At 39.6% G+C, this 19,870-nt stretch overlaps 1 protein-coding gene across 5 annotated transcripts in view; it reads left to right on the plus strand.

Moving 5' to 3' along the window:
* The window catches only part of PSD3 (pleckstrin and Sec7 domain containing 3), a 366,738-nt gene extending 359,872 nt beyond the window's left edge, over positions 1 to 6,866 (plus strand). For 4 of the 5 annotated variants that reach the window (XM_081046336.1, XM_081046338.1, XM_081046337.1 and 1 more), the window contains one exon: positions 1,724 to 6,858. In XM_081046336.1, coding sequence (XP_080902462.1) covers positions 1,724 to 1,939 — 216 coding nt within the window. In that variant the 3' untranslated portion in view covers positions 1,940 to 6,858. Of the gene's footprint in view, positions 1 to 1,723 lie in introns of all 5 variants that reach the window. The other variant, XM_081046340.1, reaches the window with a different exon arrangement.
* The last annotated feature ends 13,004 nt before the right edge of the window (positions 6,867 to 19,870 follow it).

A 19,870-nucleotide genomic window follows, 5' to 3' on the forward strand; every position in this document is an offset into this window, starting at 1 on the left:
GCATTTCCTGTTGTCTTCATGCCTGTCGCCCCATGTCACAGCGTGTGGCTTTAAGAATCACATCCATGTCAAGGAAGGAATAAGAGCACCAGTGACTTCTCTAAAAATCTGTCCCTTGTATCAGAAAGCAAAATCACTTTCCCAGAAGATTTCTTACATCTCATGGGCTGGAATGTCACATGGCCCATCTCAGAGACAAGGAGGGCCGGGAAAGTAAATATTTGGGTTTTATCACCCTTCGTTGTGGAAAGGACATAGGAGAACAGGGGGTTGAGAATGGCTTTGGTTTGGCCAAACCACATGTCTGTCAGCGTAGTCATCCTAAAATACACATTCACATATATACACGTATTTTCATCTCTAGGGAGGAAATATAGCTCAAGAGCACTGGGTTCTGGGGTCACATTTCCTGAGTTCAAATCCCAGCTTCACTTCTTTGCTAACTCTGACTTTGGATTTCTCTCTGCCTCTATTTGCTTTACTATAAAACAAGGATAACAATGTACCAATTGTGTATGATTAGTGTATAATGACCTCAATTTAGCATGTGGGGACTCCATAAATGTCATCATGAACCAAAGCTTGGCACCCCCACATAGATACTAACCAAATCTCAAACAAGCTTAATAGCTAGCAGCTTTTTCCCAATTTTGAACTTTTAAAACAACTTGAAAATGTAGCTTCCAATAGCTTCAACTTCATAATTGCTAACTTAAAACTGAAATACACAAAATCTCAATCTAAATTCCTAAAAGTTCCTAAAAGACTTATTTATAGTCATCACAGAATTTACCTGCCTTTGTTAGGGCAATTTGTAACTGATATGTTTTTTTGTTTAAAAATACAACACATTAGGCCTTCTATAAATCCTTCATGTGTTGAAGCCGTACGGTGAAAGATTTATTTTGACTAGAATCTATCAAATCAAGAATCTGAGACCCTTCTATAGTTTGCAATATATATAACAGCACTATATAGTGATTTAGAAACTTAACTCTATTTGATACTTTTTTTTTTAACAGAAAAACATCTCTGCAGTGTTCTTCTCAGTTATTCTTACAAAAAGATACCCAGAGACAATAGAATCAGGAGCTGTTTAAAATATAGTGGACACTCAACAAATAATTGATGATGGGGAAAAAAATGTAGAATGAGAAAAGCATCAGAAAATAATTTGAAGTTTGGCAGGGAACCCAGAGCAGCTTCTGGAGAACGTTGTGGTCTCGTAGGAGACTGGAGAGTAGAGTCACCACAGACTGATTCCTCAAGCTGTCTTTTTGAGTTTCAGGGAGTAGGAAAGAGTGAACAACCATAACCAAGCATGTGTCACATGAGGCCTCGGTCACGTGAGGGAAGTTCCGGTGACTACAGATAGCACTGAGCCGTAAGAGCCTTCCAGTCACCAAAACCAGAGGTTACCCTCCTCTCGCTTACACGCTTCTTGTGCCCAAGTTTCCAGGAAGCAGGATTCCTCCATCAAATGGCCAATAATTAATTCCAAGTTGACATTCTTTCAAATTGTAGAGCCAAGGAGAACTAAAATGCTATCTTCTTATCTAAAGTAACAAATCCGTCGTTCTCCTGCAGCTGTTGCCCACTTTGGGGAATGCAGTCAGATCTTCAACAGCCACTCGTTCTCTCTGGTAGATGACGCACTGGGTGTTGCACACAGGCATTTGTGAAGAGTGTACTGACGACCATTCTTGTCTGACTTTCCCTCCAGAAAACCCGTTACGAAACTTACGTCAGCATCCTAAAAGAAGGAGGCAAGTTGCTCCTGTGTAACAGTGAAAGTGAGGCCGCAGGACTAAAGAAGTCGCATTCGAGTCCTTCGCTGAACCCAGATTCATCTCCGGTCACTGCCAAAGTCAAGCGTAATGTGTCAGAGAGGAAAGATCACCGACCTGAAACACCAAGCATTAAGCAGAAAGTTACTTAGAATCCATCTGCGACCAGGAACGCGCTGGTCATGGAGCAAAATAGTTTTTCAAGATCTTTCTGGTAAATCCATGAATATATTTAAAAAAAAAAAAAGTCTGTGACTAAATGGTGCATTAGGAACCTTTTCTATTGTATATTTTTGTTAGTTTCTGTACAGATTGTCTCTTTGCACTTGATTTCTTTGACGATTTTGCTTCTTAATAACTAATGCACCTTTTGTGAGGGGGAGGAGATCATGATTTCAGAATGAATTATGTATCACTTCTCCTTTGGTTTTTCTCTTGTTTGCACTCAGTTTTTTGTATTCTCAAACCAACTGTTACACTTTTTTTTTTAAGGTTAAAAAGTTAATCCATCGTGAAACATTTAACTGGACAAACTTTGTAGTTTAGTAAATTCTAGCCAGAGTTAATATAAAAGCCTTTACATGTGAAATCTTGCCCAGTCACAGAGGTGGAATTGAGCACTCACAGAAGTTCAGTCCAGAATTCCCGTTCTGGGAATCAAGATGTTCCACGGTGACGCAGCTATGGGTGCATATGAGCAGTTACTGTTGCGTTCCAACCCTGCTGGAAGCAGGAAACGGGTGTGAAGATCGCAGGACTGGAGAACTTAGGAAGTGTGTCGTTTGCTTGAAGTTGAGTCCATTTCAGCCAAGCAAGGAAAGAGGAAGTGGAATCTTTTTGCCATTGAAGGTGGAGGAAAGATGACACCAAGTTCATTTTCTTTCCTAAAGGATCGTGACAATGATCGATTCTTGGGGAGCTGAAGCAGTAGCATGTGTGCGGTCTACAGGGAATTGTTACCTCACTCCCACAGGGTCTAGTAGGAATCCAGAACCATCTCTATCATCAGTACCCTGCCATCTAGGAATTGGTGTTATCGCCTGGTTGTGAGAATATTGGGGTCTTAACCAAAATAAAATAAGAGGAAAAAGTAGTTGTCCAGCAATGAATATTGATTCCTTAAAATTAGTCTGAAAGTAATAAGTTGTCTAAATGAATTATGGTTGGAAAACTGAGGAAGCAGCTGGTTGCATATACAGAGTTACTTGGCTCATTCTTATCTCAGTCTCTTTGACAGCCACTTCACTCTGCTACTACTGAACTTGCCCCTAAAAATAAACACTTTATTTTAAATCATTTCTTTCTATCAGAATAGTCCTGTTAATCTTACAGTCATGAGTTTGCTCCAGTGATGGTCCCTTTGAAATTCAGGGTGACAAACAGAGCGTTTTCATGTACAGGAAGAGAAAAGAGTAAAAATTGAGTCCACGATGAGTTAGAACTTGCTGGTTTTGAAACCTTGAAATTTTGTGATCCTTAAAGCTATAATCTCAGCTTCAGAACTAACAGAACCGCTTTGAATACTGTTCCCTCCCACAGAAATTGGCTCTAGTTCTACTCAGTTTTTTAGTTAAAGGTACTATGACCAAAGAATCAGGGGCTCTGCGTGAATAGCGTGGTTCCAGTGAATTAGAGGAAACCTGCTGTTAAACCATGGTAGTCTTAGTGGTATATTGTTCTGACGTGCCAGCATTTAATTACATCATTACTTATTCACGTGTACTTCCTTCACCGATATAAATGGCCATATTTGCTGGTGCCCAGAAAAGAGAAACCCCTCTCTAAAGTGGTAGCTGCCTCCCTTATGTAAGTGTTTTGCCACACCTTTGAAAAATTCACTCTAACCCTCTTGTTTAGGTAAAGGCAACGACTAAATTTATGTTTCAAAACCGAGAAGCAAACATGGTAGTTACCAATATGGCTCTTGGACCTGATTCATTTTTGTAGCTTCTGACTGAATCTGAGATTTCCACAAGGGAATTATCTTTTTTCCTAGAATCTGAATAATCAGCCTATTTGTCTTCTGCCTAGATATTTATCCTCAGCCAAGGGGAGAGAGGTACGTAGATCATGTCGTCTCTGAGCTTCAATAACTAAAGAAAAATAAACATCCCTGACAGGCTTGAATGCATTTACCCACAGCGTGAGTGCGTCTGTGTATACAGAATGTCCGTGTAGTTTACTTACAATGTACAATAGACACAGAATGGTACCTTGCTGCTGTGTTTCTGACATTTCAAGTTCTAAAATAACGCAGCTAGCATTCGCATCACCACACCACTGTTCCCTTTATGAGTCACTAATGTTATCTCCAGGAACGTCGGGATATGCTAATAAGTAATTGGATGAGAAGGGCACTTTTGAAGCTGTGATATGCTGTGTTTTCATAATTTATCTTTAAAGACAAGTGCAAGGTTATTTGGTGAGCCCGGATGGCAGATCGCCCTGGCATGATGTCCATCTATAGGGAGTGGGCTGAGAACATCTCCCTGCGGCCTCTAAGGTTACTGTCTGTTGTCACTGTGCCTCGCAGGCCAAGAGTTTATCCTGTAGGAGGAGGTAGCCCCCGAGGTGACTAGATTCTGAGACTCTTGCCCATAGGCGTTCACATTTTCTTTTGTGATCATTTCTTTCCTGTGGTATCTAGTCAGAAGAAACTGAATGTGTTTCCACAGCTAACCCCAGCCTACTGCCCAGTTCACAGTACGGGGAGCTCTCCTCCTCATTTCCTTCTGAAGGTACTACACCTGCCCCACCCAACCCCGTTCCTCACCCATACCTCAACATCAGGAGCCTTGGCATTCCTCTCCATGGAATAAATCAGTATTCCCCTTCACATAAATACACGTAATATGGAATATTCAGCCTAGGAAATCTTGCTAATCACCAAAATACCTTGGTGATAGTCTTGTTGCACGATTGACCATAGAAGTGGTTCATGTATAAAATCTTTGAGAGTTTCAGAGTTTGTGCCCCACTTCACAGGTTGACTTTTACAGAGAAGTGGCAGGAATTCTTTGTGAGCAATCAAAACTTAATTACTAGCGTGCAGAGTCTTTATTTTATTGCCAGGCCATAGATATTATTTGAAGTGCACCTTTCTTAACAACATCTTCCCAGGAACTCTCAGCAATGCCTAATTAAAGCAAGCAATACTTCCCTGCATTTTAATTAATCTCAGTAAAGCCAACACGTGGGAGGGTCCTCTGGTGGAACTGTAGCTCCTGGATTATGTGTAACCTTTCCTATTGCTCTTAGATAAACAGGATAGAAAGCAGCTGTGCAAAACCCTGTGTGCTTCTCCAACTGTTATCCTAGTTCAGAAGATGAGGACTGTTTCCTAGTTAGAAGTGATATGAGGCAATTCGTTCTAGGTGAGGAAAGTTGGCTGGCTTTCCAAGGCCAACCTGAGGTTGGTGTCTTGAGTTTGTATTTCACCCTGTGGCCAAACCACAGAACTTCGGAGGCTGGAGAAGAATTTAGATAACCAGCAGGGAAGGAGTTCCCTTGCTGCCTAAGCACAAAATTATCGAATTTTCTGCCGGCACTGCCTGCTGCTCCCTCTGTCTTGTGAAGAGCCTGGGAAGATGTTCTTAGGTGAGGCCAGGCCTGCTGTGGCTAGGAGCTACACCTTTTCTCTGCCTTTATCCCTAATCGCAGATGACTGGAAGAAAGTTGGCTTTAAAGAAGCTTCTCCATTGTCTTACTATCAAGACTTGCTTGGGTTTAGTTAGTTGTCATTGGAATTTGAATCCCTTTGACATTTTTCTTGGTAGCGATCAGTTAAGATTTTTTAAGCCTGAATTCACAGGGAGTTTCTTGGCCTTGTAGGTCCAATTCTCTGTTGTTCAGCTTTTGTGGACCTGGTCAAGTTTTTAGCAGGTTGGTAGCCACCTTAGTTAATTTCAACAGAGAACAATCTCTTCACTTGTCCAATGACAACATTTTTTCCAGTTGTAGAATAGCACTGATGAACAGGCATCCACAATGGCATCCTAGGACTTGTTAAAAATTGAGTCTAGTTAATGAGTAATAGCGTGACTTCAGGTTTAAATGCTTTTCTCCCAGAGCATCTAAATCACTCTGACCAGCCTCCTTTGTAGGCAGATGCGCGTCTGGGCTGACGTTGCTCCAAAGCGTTCTGGCTGGCACTTCTCACAGGCTGGGTCACCAGTCTGCCCCAGGTCAACAGGTCTCTTCAGCAGCCTTTTGACATCTTCCATCATCAAGTCATGCAGAGGACTTAAGAGATCAGTAGTTCACCACAGAGTACTCCCAACAAGTGACAGAGAGGTGCTTTGTCACTGCTTCTCCTCTTGGGTTCCTTTTCAATGTCTCATTCTTACATGGAGGACTCAAGTCCAAAGTCATTGCCATTCTCCTTTTGTACCTATAGTATCCAAAACCCAAGTGGGCAGCCTTCTCCTTAGGACAATAACTGGCCCATTGCATGCAGAGAGAATGTCTTCATAGAGAGAATGCCAGTAAATACTTGAATCTGCATGACAGTTTGTTGACTTGAATGCAACAGCAAGAAAATATTGCAAGTTAAGTAATTGTATATACAGTAGGTTTCTTTCAGCCTCTTTGGCTCATCCTGTGTAATTTATGTGTGTATCTGTAGTGTTTCAGGCTTTTGGAAAATATTCATATAGATAGTATGTCAGACTTCAAAGAAAATGCTTTCTGTTACCTGCCAATGTTGTATTTGTGGGTATTTATAGTTGTACGTATGTATATGTATCTCTGTGTAGATTGTATATCAGTATATGGTATATGTACATCAAATTTATTTTTGTCCTTAATAACCAGTGTGATATGAAAAGCAAGTAAAAACCTCATAGGATTGAGTATATAATGCAGTTATTGAGAGTATATATAGTGACACTGTTTTATTAAACTTAAATTCAAATGATATTTTGATTAAATTTTTGTAATAATAATATTTTATGCTAGAATATTCCATCTTTGAGCTTTGAATCACCAGGGCAAAAATGACTCTGAATTAACTTTGTGAAACTATTTCAGTGTACTGTGTACAATAGTAAGGCATAGCTCATTATAGTTTGGGATATACAGAAAAGAATTTTAAAAAAAAACAAAAAAACAGGCAGCCTGTGCAGTCTTAGCAACTTCAGTATTAAGAGCACTTAAATATAAAGTCAAACTGACAGTTTTGGGACTTTTTACAAAATGCGATGCTTTAACGCACACGTTCTTTATTGTTGTAATTAGTCCAGAAAAATAGAGCTTTCAGAAGAACTAATTAAGTACCCACCACATCATTTATGTACCTGTGTCTGTTTTACAGTAGATCAAACCACTCTTCTGGCACCACATGCTTTCTTCTTTAGTTTAAAGAAATGTTACAGACGCTAAAGCATATCAGGGCCTCCCCAGGTCGGGTACTATAGTCTAGGTTCGCAGTTGCACAAACTAGCATCTAGTGTCACAGGTAACAGAATCTTAGGACAGGCTATGGACCAGGTTAAAACTTTATCTAATATTTTTATACTTAGGTCTCTTTTCCTGCCTCTCCCCAAAGAAGAGCCACGGGCCTTAGTTGTTCAAGCTTATTGCTTATCTGACATTGTGTACATAGGTAACTAGAGATTAAAGCTTTATTACTCAGCATGTTTGGTGTATTTCAAGCAGCATCTGAGTGTGTTCGAGTGAGTGGTTGAGTGCAGTGGATCTGTGGAAACGCGCTGCCTCATGTTCTTATATCTGAATCTGATTCAGAGAATTAGAATTGTGGAGTGGGAGAGTAATCTTCGGCTCCAGGCTGCAGTGTTGGTAGTTACACTTGAGCTTTTTATTATTATTATTATTATTATTATTATTATTAACTACAGTCTCAAACTATTTTTGCAAATATGCCATATTTCCTAATTTGTTCTTGACGTGCAGTGAACTGGCTCTGTGACTGATCAACAGGGTCTTTGTTCTGCAAGAGAGTTTCCTTCTGAGAATTACAGTGCTCTGCAAAAACGTCCGTTTGATTCAGAAATCATATAAAAAGGTGTAGCAAAAATAAACAGTTTCAGTTTGGGCCTTAATCATGTGAAATGTTTGGACTTTTGATATAAAGCCATGTAGTTCTTACAAAGCCAAGTAACCATTTGGCAAAGATGATAATATCCACTCTGCAGAGAGTATAAATGCACATTGATTTTTAATGCCATTAGGGTACGTTTTTTAAGCTATAGGAACAAGAGTAATCAGACCAAACAAAATTTGGGGACGGGGGGAATGTGTGAGCTGGTTGTCTCCCCCTTGAGGTAGGCAGTCACATGGTCAGTCCCCTGCTCCCAAGCGATTCAGAACCAGTTTACTGTCCCGGGAGGTGTGTAAGGGGAAGGGTTTACATGTCTGGGCCTCTCACATGTGTACATATGCTTGCACTGTGTCCACATAGTGCAGGTTTTAAGTTATACGAACTTAAGACACAAAGGGCCCGAGTGTTGTGAGGAGGTAATGGACAAAAGGGGGTGGAAATCGCATCACAGGAATGTTTTCCAAGGGCCAGGGAGGAGTTTGAGCTCTAGTGTCTGACTGAGATGCACTGCATTTTTAACAAAGAAATGAGGGGACACACACCATCACATCCATCACATCTGCTGGACCACCAAGTTGACGGCTGTCTTGTAATTCACAAGCAGCCGCTGTCCAGCATCCCGCAGTAGCCTGGGGAAGTTCCGGAAGGCAGGTGTGCCCTGTTGTCCAGGGTGGCATTGCTGTTTGCTCTGGGGATCTTCCTTTGAGAAGGAGGTGCAAACAGAGAGGCAGCAAAGGGCGTCCTGGAGGAGCGCTGCTGTGCCTGTCCACACGCCCCTCTGTGCTGCCCAGGTGAGACAGAGCTCAGGGTGAAGTCTGCTGACCAGTTAAGTACTTTTCCATCAGCAGCAACGATGAGGATGGAAATGGGAAGGAACCTAGCTAAGATATGTTTCCCTGTGCAGGGTGGAGAGCTAAACTCTCACAAATAGTGTTATAAAATAAGCACCTGAACTCAATTCCTGAAAATGTTGATGAATGGAGAGAATTTTGGAGTTTCACTTATTATTTCCCTGTGTGCCTGCCTGGGTAAGTCTTCAGACACAAAGTCCGAGCCACAAAACTCAGTTAAGGGCAGCGGGGCAGGTCTGAGGCTCCTTGCTGTAACCCCTGAGTCCCGGGGGCGCCCCCAGAGGGTGGCAATGTATTGTCTCTGCAAAGAGGAGCTTCGCCTGGCCTCGCCCTCCACTTCGGCTCCTGCTGAGCAGCACGCACATCCTGGGTTTCACACACTGCTTCTCTGGCTGTCTGAATCCAGCTGTCCTGATCAGCCGAGGCAAGGTATCACCTCTTAAGAGTGACTGAGTCACTGGGGGGGGGCACAAACAATAGCATTTAAGAAATTCTCTGACTCGAGCCAAGACCATGTCTTTTGCTCTTGGAAGACACAAGTTGGCACACTGAGCTCTAACCAGGGATGATACCCTTGCCTTTGCACGCAGATTTCTGAAAATGGAAAACGTTTCATTTCTGTGGGAAGGGTCAAGGAACGCTAGGCTTACCGCTTAGCCATTGTGCTCAGTCCAGATGAGAGCTGTTGGGTAAAGGCCTAAGGGCCTCCCTGCATTCTCTTCTACCTCAAGTTTCAGAGGCCTGTTTCTAGAACAGAAATTTGCACAAGTGGAGAATCGATACTGTCAGCCTTGATCACTGTAGGACAGACAGGCAGAGAATGGTAGTTTGTGTCCTTTAATATAAAACAGGCCTGTAACTTGTCCGGCCTGTTAACTGGGTTCTACTTGCTGTGGCTCAACCTAATTGGCAGTGTGAAACACCCCTTTACCTTCAAAGTTTTCTCCACCAATCATTTCAGTTTCATTGCAGTCCTGGTGCCATATGTCCCTGCAAATTGTGAAAGTAATTAGTGACAAAATAGCAGTGTACTCCTTTATAGTGGCCAAACTGTCGGCATTAGCAGACTTGGGTAAGCCAGTGGTGCCGAATCACGTAATGGAAGGCTGTTCCTTGTTACCACCCATCAGATTTAAGAAATGCCATCTCCTAGAAAATTAGGGCATTTGTGGTGGTCATCCTTTGAATGGAACAGTAATTTATGTGGATATTGTTAAAGTGTTTAAAGAATATTTTGAAAATTAAGTTTACATTTTACAATTGCTTTATTTTTTATTAAAATAGTTGTATATAAGTATTACCCTATTTCACTGTTATTGAAGTAAACCTAAACCGTGTAGTATGTATAGAAGCTGTGATTTATATATAGTACATTTCTCTATTGTGTAAATGTTCATGAATATAACTGTTCCTGTGTTTTTATAAGTTGGGGATAATTTGTTGTTTTACAACAACAAAATTTATTGCATTTAAATGGTTTTTATGTAATAGAAATCATGCGAAATAGTGAAGGATTTAAAGTATGTATATGATATATGTAAATGTACAAACTTTAGAAAGAAATAAATACAACAAATTTCAATCACTCGGGGGCATGTTTTTATTGGTTTATGTAAGCACCTAATACCTTTAAAAATCAAAACACAGCACACCCTTTCTTCCATGAAAAGACAGCCACAAGCCCCATAGTGAGAGATTTGGCCCGAGTAAGGTGCTGAGAAAGCCAAATTGTTAATTCCAAGTCACCTCCATTGACTTCTGTGAAAATTTGTGTTTTCATAAAACTGTTGGTGAGACCTAAGACGCCTACTGTCTTCATCAAGGGGCTTTGAGCAGGGATGGAACAAAACTTTTTAATGTAATTTCAGGAATCCATTTGCAGGGGCCAGCTCGGTGACTCAGGCGGTTAGAGCTCCATGCTCCTAACTCCGAAGGCTGCGGTTCGATTCCCACATGGGCCAGTGGGCTCTCAACCACAAGGTTGCCAGTTCAATTCCTCGAGTCCCTCAAGAAATGGAGGGCTCTGCCCCCTGCATCTAAGATTGAACACGGCACCTTGAGCTGAACTGCCTCCCAGATGGCTCAGTTGGTTGGAGCCGGTCTTCTCAACCACAAGGTTGCCAGTTTGATTCCTCGACTCCCACAAGGGATGGTGGGCTGTGCCCCCTGCAACTAGCAACGGCTACTGGACCTGGAGCTGAGCTGCGCCCTCCATAACTAAGATAGAAAGGACAACAACTTGACTTGGAAAAAAGTCCTGGAAGTACAGTGTTCCCCAATAAAGTCCTGTTCCCCTTCCCCAATAAAATCTTTAAAAAAAAAATCCATTTGCATTCCCATTTACTCCTAGTACTTCACACCAACGCAAAGGACCAGAGGAGTTAATTATTGCCCTAAAATGCGAATAGTGATCACTGCTTTATGGTGTCTTGTATCTACATGTGTGTTCTCATAACCAAACTTCACGTTAAAAATAACATCTGTGGACTTGGAAAAAATAAATTCTACCCTAGTCACTTAACTTCTGAATATCAGAGGAGATGTCTTATGTTTGAGGTTTGAGCTTTTTGAAGCAAGGTCGCAAGTTACATCCTCCTAAATATAAACAGAACTGCTGCCTGGAAAAGAGCAAAAACTGCTATGATGTGTAAATCTCAAATAAATAAATGACTTGGTGTGGCGTGGGGGGGCAAGAGGGGCGATGGGTCTTTCAGCACCCTTTGGCTTCCACTGAAATTCCCTATTTGGAATGTGAATCTCACATGTAATTCCTCTTATACAAATATTGAATCATATTGTACACCTAAAACTAATATAATGTTACATGTCAATTATATCTCATTTTTTTAAAAAAGATTTTAAAAAAAAAATCATGAATCCTCATTGCCCGGTTGTCTGTCCTCAAGAGCCAGGCATTTTGTGTGTATCTTGTCACATTCTGTGTGTTGTGCAATTAATAATATGAGAACCAAAGGAACTATAACGATCATTTTTAAAAGAACACTCATGAAAGGAAACTAAAACCCAGAGCAAATTAAGATATTACAGTGAAAAAACTAGCAACTCTAAATAATGTCTCATCTGTGGATTAATTCTATTGAGCAGTAGTCTGATTTACCAAGGAGCCTGCTGAATAGCTCAATTTTTATTGAAATATGGTAAGCAGTAGGGAAATTAGAGACAGGTATATTAGAGAAGAGTGTGAGTTCTGGATGCTGTAGACCAGTGAGCTTGATATTAATTCTAGGCATAGTTTTAGAATACATAAAGGAAGCAGCAATTACTGGAGCCAGCCTGGGGCCCCAAGAAAAAATCATTTCAGACGACATTCATTTCCTATTTTGTAAGTTTGGGTAGGTTAGAAAAATGCAGTAGACAGAATACCTGAGCTGTAACAAAGAACTTAACAAGGTCTTTAATGAATTATGTCTGGGCAAATGGAGAAACATGATCTGGATGTTAGTAGAGTTGGTGGGTGTATAATCACGGGAATGGTGCCAATTAGATACATTTCAACCTGGAAGAGCATTTCTGATGTCCTGCTGCAGAGCTTGCCTTTTGGCCCCATCTGTTCTAACATCTTTAATTAATGACTTGACAAAATCTACAAATGACAAGTTTTTAAAAAATGTGTATATCATAAAGCTGGGAGAGAATGATTATACTAAATGGCAGAAATCGAGATTTGAAAAAAAAGCATGAGACAGAGAAACGGAGCAAAGTAATAATGTGAAATGCATGTACAATTTTACAAGTCAGTTAAAAAAATTATACAAGGTAAAGGTAGGGCCTTGTGTTGCAAGCATACAGGAATGAAAGCCTCCAACTTAAATCCACAGCAAGCTCCATGAAAGTGAGAAGAGCGATACAGCCACCCAAAACGCAGGCGCTACCTCGGGCGTGCTCTCTGCATCATGGAAGTGCAGTCTCTAAGATGTGGAAGGTGAGTCGTACTGCTCTACCCTAGTGAGATGGCACCCGCGTAAATGGCCTTGAGACTTAGAATGCAAAACCAGAGAGTATGCAAAAGCAGCAGCTAGAATGGCAAAAAATATGAAGCATGAATTCAGAGGAACATGGGCAATATATGGACGAGATGGTTAAGCCATGACAGAACTAGTGAAGACTGGCTTTAAATATTTAAATGAGTCTTACGAGGGGGGCAATGAGAACTGTGCTGTAGCAGTCTAAGAGGTTTAACTAAGATTGGTCATTGGAACTTATGAGAAGTAACACAACAGCTCAATTCAAGGGAGAGCTTTCCACGCAAAGCTGGGCATGGCGGACAAGTCCTCTGCTAATAGAGTTCAGATGTGGGCTGACACCCATGGGTTGGGTGACAATATTGAGGAACAAGAGAACCCTCAACTGGCTAGTTGGACTGTAATGGCGATAGTAGATGATATTGAAAATATCTACTGAGCATGTAGGTGCCTGTCAATTTGCTAGCTACTTAGTATGGATCCTCTTGTTCAATCTTTACATAATTCTATGATGTAGCACTAATATTATCCCCATTTTGCAGATGAGGAAAAGCTTGTACCAGGCTCCAATGCTGCCTTATGTATAGGGTGGGAGACCGTTTGTCTGAGGGTTTCTCTCAGTGTCTGCTCTGGCCTCAGCTTTAGTTTCTCCTTGTGTGCTATACCTCAGATGGGGTCTTTCCTCGTGCTCCTGTAACACTTTGTTAGGAACTGAATGTTTGTGTCTCCCCAAAATGTTTCTGCTGAAATATAATCCCAACCATGATTGGGGGCCTTTGGGAGGTGATTAGGTCATGCGGATGGAGCACTCTGGCATGGGATTAGAGGAGGCTAGAGAGCTTTCCACCATGTGAGGGTACAACTAGAAGTCAGCAGTCTGCAACCTGAGGAAGGATCTCACCACAATCCAACCATGACCTTGGACTTCCAGCCTCCAAAACTATGAGAACTAAACGAGCACTCTGTCTGTGGTTCTTGGTTAGAGCAGCCCCAACTAACTAAGACACTCTCAATAGCATTCTGCTGTTATCGTTTAATTTCATACCTGCCAGCCTGGTGGGGGTATTGGGGGGGAGGCGATCTGGGTTCTAAGTCTTAGTGTTAGGCAGGGATGTGTGTCCTGGATGTCAATGCCCGTCCCTGCCCTAGCTGTAGTTCTGGCCCCGGCAAGCACAGTTGATCCTTGAACCACACGGGTTTCCACTGCGAAGTCCACTTATAATCAGATTTTTTTTTTTTTTCAAATACAGTCAGCCCTTCCTATCCCGGGTTTCACATCCACAGATTCAATCAACCACGGATTAAAAACAGTATTTTTGATCCATGTTGGAGAAACAGTTGGGAATGTAAAAGTACTGTTTTCGATCCACAGTTGGTTGAATCTGCCGATGCGAAGCCGAGGGATAGGAAACCAAGGGATATAAAGGCAGATGGTAAAGTTTTTGGAAAGTCAAAAGTTATACCTGGAATTTCCATTGCACGGTGTCAATGCCCCCCACCCCACCCCCACCCCACGTTGTTCAAGGATCAATGGTATTCTGAGCTGGCTGGAGAGGTTGAGTTCTTTTCTGCTCCCTTGCCCCAGTTGGAACAGTCCCCAGTTTCCTGGAGAACAAGTTAAAAAAAACAAAACTTTACTAACTCCATGAAGCATAGTTAGAAACAGAGTAAAATCCTTTAATCTAAAAGTAGTCAGAAGCTCTAATATTATATAATACAGATTTTTATGAAGGTAGCCAAGGGAGATGTGTTGCTTTTTCCACAGCAGTTTAAGGCTTTTGTCTCATGGGGAGAAGGAACCCACAGGTTTTATGCCTTTCCTGCAGCAGCTGCTGTTTTTCTCCCCCAAACCTAATACCATGAGGGACGATTTCTCAGGATTTGCCAATCTTTTTTTTGAGGGCCCAGTGAAGTCCATGGAGAGAGCATGCAAATGGGTGCAAATACCTCTGATATTTGCAGCCCCCAGGTGTTCTATATTCTCCCTCTAGCCTACTCTCAGCCTTTGCCAATCAACATGGGTAAGCAAGGGAGCTTCTCCCATCTCTCCTGGAAGGCATTTGCCTTTACTTAGATTGCAGGTAGCTGGTTGACCTGCAACCACAGGGCTCTGAGGGGTTCAAGAAAAATTGTGAATTTGCAGATTAACTGCCTTTTCTTACTGTAACAGTGGGAGCCATGCTCTTTCCAACTTTCTACATCCCAAGCAGAAGCCAGAAATCCATGTAATAGCCTATATTTTGATTGCTGTTTTCCCCTCGACGTTTTTTATTTTGCATATTTGTGCTTTTTCTCAGTTTTTTTTCTTGATTAGGTTAGATACTGGCTTGTTTATTTCTGTTTTCTTCAAAGGATTTGTGTTTTGATATTTGTTTTTCAGTTCATTTCTGCTTTAATTTTCATTGTTTTCTGCATTCTTTTTATCAGTAGCTTTTTGAATTGGTAATCTAATTCCTTTTAGTCTTGACTATTTACTGTTATTTATTAAGTATATAATGTTATTAAATTTTCCTCTGTTCACGATTTTAATTGTAAATTATAGTGATATATAGTGTATTCATTATAGTTTTAAAGAAATTTTGCAATTAAGATGGCCATTTCTGCTCTAACCCAAGACTTTAGGTCTAAATTTTTAGGTATTTTCCACTCATGATCTGTCTTGGACAGCAAATAGCATATTAAAATCTCCTATTATTTGTGTGCTTTTCTCAGTTATTAGTGTGGTTTCTGATTTGTGGAGGTGATTGCTCTTTTAATTGGTATATTGACATTGATAACCATCGAATCTTAATTGTGAAGTCGAACGTTAGTATTTTAAAGTATGTAATAATTTCCTGCTGAATCCTACTGTTTGCTGTTGGAATCATAACCCTTTTTCTTATGATTTGCATTTGCCTGGTATAACCTTTGCTTTGACCTTTATTTTCAATCTTTCTACATCACTTGGTTGTAGGTAAGTCACTGGTGTGCACCAGAGAATCAAGTTTGCTTTCTGAGCCACCGTGAAAACTTTTCTTTTAATAGGTAAGTCACTTCCATTTACATTAGTTGATGTTATATTTACCATGTGTATAGTGTTATATATTTACTGTGTTTCTATGTGATTTTTTAATCATTTCTACATTTTTTAGTTGCTTTTTAAAATTGAGGTGAAATTCACATAACATAAACCATTTTAAAGTGAACAACTGAACGGCATTTAGTGCTTTTAAAATGTGCAACTACCACCTCTAACTAATCCCCCCAAATTTCATCACTCTATAAGAAAACCCGATACTTAATTAAGCAGTTGCTCCCGATTCTGCTCCCCCGCTGGTGCCTGGAAATCACCAATCTGCATTCTGTCTCTATGAATTTCAAATTGCTTTTTTGGTGTGTGTTAAAGTACTTATAACAAAATTTTCTATTTTAACCACTTTTAAGTGTATAATTCAGTGGCGTTAATTATGTTTACAGTGTTGTGCAACCATCACTATTATTTCCAAAATTTTTCATCATCCCAAACAAAACCTTTATACCCACTAAGCAATAACTCCCTATTCTCCTCTCCACCCAGCTCCCGGTAACCGCTATTCTATTATACTTTCTATCGCTCTGAATTTGCCTATTCCAGATAACTTCATATAAGTAGATTTATACAATATATGTCCTTTTGTGTCTGACTTATTTCACTTAGCATGATGATTTCAAGGTACATCCATGTTGTAGCATGTATCAGAACTCCATTCCTTTTTATGGCGGAATAATATTCCATTGTATATATGCACCATATTTTGTTTATCATTCATCTCAATGGACACTTGGTTTTTTTCCACTTTGGGGCTATTGTGAATAATGCTGGTATGAACATTTACATACAAATATATGTTTCAGTTCCTATTTTCAATTATTTTGGGTGTATATTTAAGAATGGACTTGCTAGGTTATATGGCAATTTTGTGTTCAATTTTTGAGGAACCACTAAACTGTTTCCACAGTGGTTGCACCATTTATATTTTCACCAGCAATTGAAGATTCCTCACCAGAATCTGAGAGTTCCAATGTCTCTATGTCCTTGCCAACATGTTATTTTCCATGTTTTTTATTATAACCATCATAGTATGTGTGAAGTGGCATCTTGTGGTTTTGGCTTGCATTTCCCTAATGACTAATAACACTGAGATTTTCCTGTTCTATTGGCCATTTGTATATCTTACTTGGAGAAATATCTATTCAAATCCTTTGCCCATTTTATTTGTCTTTTTGTTGTTGAGTTATAGGAGTTCTTTATGTATTCTGGATATTAAAACTATCAGATACGTAATTTGGCAAAAAAAATTTTCTGTCATTCTATGGGTTGTCTTTTTACTTTCTGGATGATGCATATTTATTTTGATATTTATGATATTTTTAAAATGTATTATGGTACTGTTCTTTATAAAAATAAGGCCTCCCTTCCCTTGGCTTACTTTGGTATTCATCAGGTCCTCGAATAACGTCAATGTCATTGCATTATAATGTTGGTGAGATGCCATAGGAACTTCATTCCTGTTTATATTCATTAGCCTGGGGTAAAACTGGTTTCGTTATGTCGCTTCGCTGCATTTCCAAGAATCTATGGACTGACTACGTTAAGTGAGGACTTGCTAAATTCTATTTTATTTGTCAGCTTTAAGTGATTTCTTTTCACACTGTTACCTATGTGGCAATTACTGAGCAAATTTTATATTTCCTTTTCTTTCTCCCTCCTCCTAGGTTTTTGGTTTTGTTATTTCTTTGTCACAATATATAAGTTTCATATTATTCCTCCACCTTTGTCCTTGTACTTATATTAGTCTTCATAGAAAATTAAATTCAGTACTCACCAACACTTTTTTTTTTTTTTTTTTTTTTTGCCAAAATTTCCCTAGGTATCTCATGGTTGGATGAAGCTCATTTTTGAGTAGACTTTTAGTCAGGGTTCCTGAATGTTATATTTCTAAAGTTTTTGCATTTTTAAAACTTTTTTTCAGTACCTTTGGTATTTAAAGGACTATTGGGCTTAATATAAAATTTTGTTGCTCATGTTTTCTAGAGTTTTTAAAGATACTGCTTTACTTTTGTTTTGCTTTGTATATTGCTGTCAAAAAGTCTAAGCCAAGCTGATGACCTTTCCTTTATAGACAGCTTGGCCTTTAACCTTGAGACTAAAAGATCTTTTTCCTTTATCTTAAAAATCTGATTGTTTTAACGAAATATGTCTTATAGTTGGCTTCTCTGTGTCATATGTCTAAGTGAGCAGTTGGTTATTTCATTGTATACACTTAGTTCTTTATTTCAAAGAAATTTTCTCGGTTTATAATCATTTGAAAGATGAGTGCTGTTCGTTTTGTTTCCATTTTCTGGAACTTCAATTATATGTATGTTGGATCTTCTTTGTTTACCTTTTATACCTATCTCACTTTCTCTCTAATCCCTTTTACCTCTTCTTAATTTCATTTTCATTTTTGAGCTATATTTATTCCTTTCGTCAGTGCTCATTATTATACTTTCAATCAAATCATTTTCCTTGTGCCCCTTGTAATTTAATCTAAATTTTTGAGTCGATTTTCAATCTCATTCCTAAATTTGGTCAATTTTTGTTTATTTGTGGGTTTTTTTTTTTTTTTTTTTCTTTTGTATTTTTTTTTTTAATTAATTTTATTGGGGTGACAATTGTTAGTAAATTTACATGGATTTCAGGTGTACAATTCTGTATTACATCGTCTATAAATCCCATTGTGTGTTCACCACCCAGAGTCAGTTCTCCTTCCATCACCATATATTTGATCCCCTTTACCCTCATCACCCACCCCCCACCCCCTTACCCTCTGGTAACCACTAAATTATTGTCTGTGTCTATGAGTTTTTGTTTCTCATTTGTTTGTCTTGTTCTTTTTGGTTTATATACCACATATCAGTGAAATCATAGGGTTCTCTGCTTTTTCCGTCTGACTTGTTTCACTTAGCATTATTCTCTCGAGATCCATCCATGTTGTCACAAATGTTCCTATATCATCTTTCCTTAACGCCGAATAGTATTCCATTGTGTATATGTACCACAACTTCTTTATCCATTCATCTATCGAAGGACATTTTGGTTGCTTCCATGTCTTGGCCACCGTAAACAAAGCTGCAATGAACATTGGCGTACACGTGTCTCTATAGAGAAATGCTTTTATATTTTTGGGGTAGATACCCAGGAGAGCGATTGCTGGGTCATATGGTAATTCTATTCGTAATTTCTTGAGGAACCTCCACACTGCCTTCCATAGCGGCTGCACCAGTCTGCATTCCCACCAACAGTGTATGAGAGTTCCTTTTTCTCCACAGCCTCTCCAACACTTGTTACTATTTGTTTTGTTGATGAAAGCCATTCTGACTGGGGTGAGGTGATATCTCATTGTGGTTTTCATTTGCATTTCTCTGATGATTAGCGATATTGAGCATTTTTTCATATGTCTATTTGCCATTTGTATATCCTCTTTGGAGAAATGTCTCTTCAGGTCCTCTGTCCATTTTTCAATTGGGTTGTTTGTTTTTTTGTTGTTGAGTTTCATGAGTTCCTTGTATATTTTGGATATTAGCCCCTTATCAGAGGAACTGTTTGCGAAAATCTTCTCCCATTCAGTTGGTTGCCTCATTATTTTGTCAATAGTTTCTTTTGCTGTGCAGAAGCTTTTCAGTTTCATATAATCCCATTTGTTTATTTTAGTTTTTACTTCCATTGCCTTTGAAGTCAAATTCATAAAATGCTCTTTGAACCCAAGGTCCATAAGTTTAGTACCTATGTTTTCTTCAATGCAGTTTATTGTGTCAGGTCTTATGCTTAAGTCTTTGATCCATTTTGAATTAATTTTGGTACATGGTGACAGATAGCAGTCCAGTTTCATTCTTTTGCACGTAGCTATCCAGTTCTGCCAGCACCATTTATTGAAGAGGCTGTCTTTCCTCCATTGTATGTTTTTAGCTTCTTTGTCAAAAATTATCTGTCCATATTTATGTGGTTTTATTTCTGGGTTCTCAATTCTATTCCATTGGTCTATGTGTCTGTTTTTCCGCCAATACCAAGCTGTTTTGATTATTGTAGCCCTGTAGTACAGGGAAAAATCAGGGAGTGTGATACCTCCAGTATTGTTCTTTTTTTTTAATATTGCTTTGGCTATTCGGGGTCTTTTGTGGTTCCAAACAAAT

This window comes from Rhinolophus hipposideros (genome assembly GCF_964194185.1).
Source record: "Rhinolophus hipposideros genome assembly, chromosome: 4".
NCBI lineage: Eukaryota > Metazoa > Chordata > Mammalia > Chiroptera > Rhinolophidae > Rhinolophus > Rhinolophus hipposideros.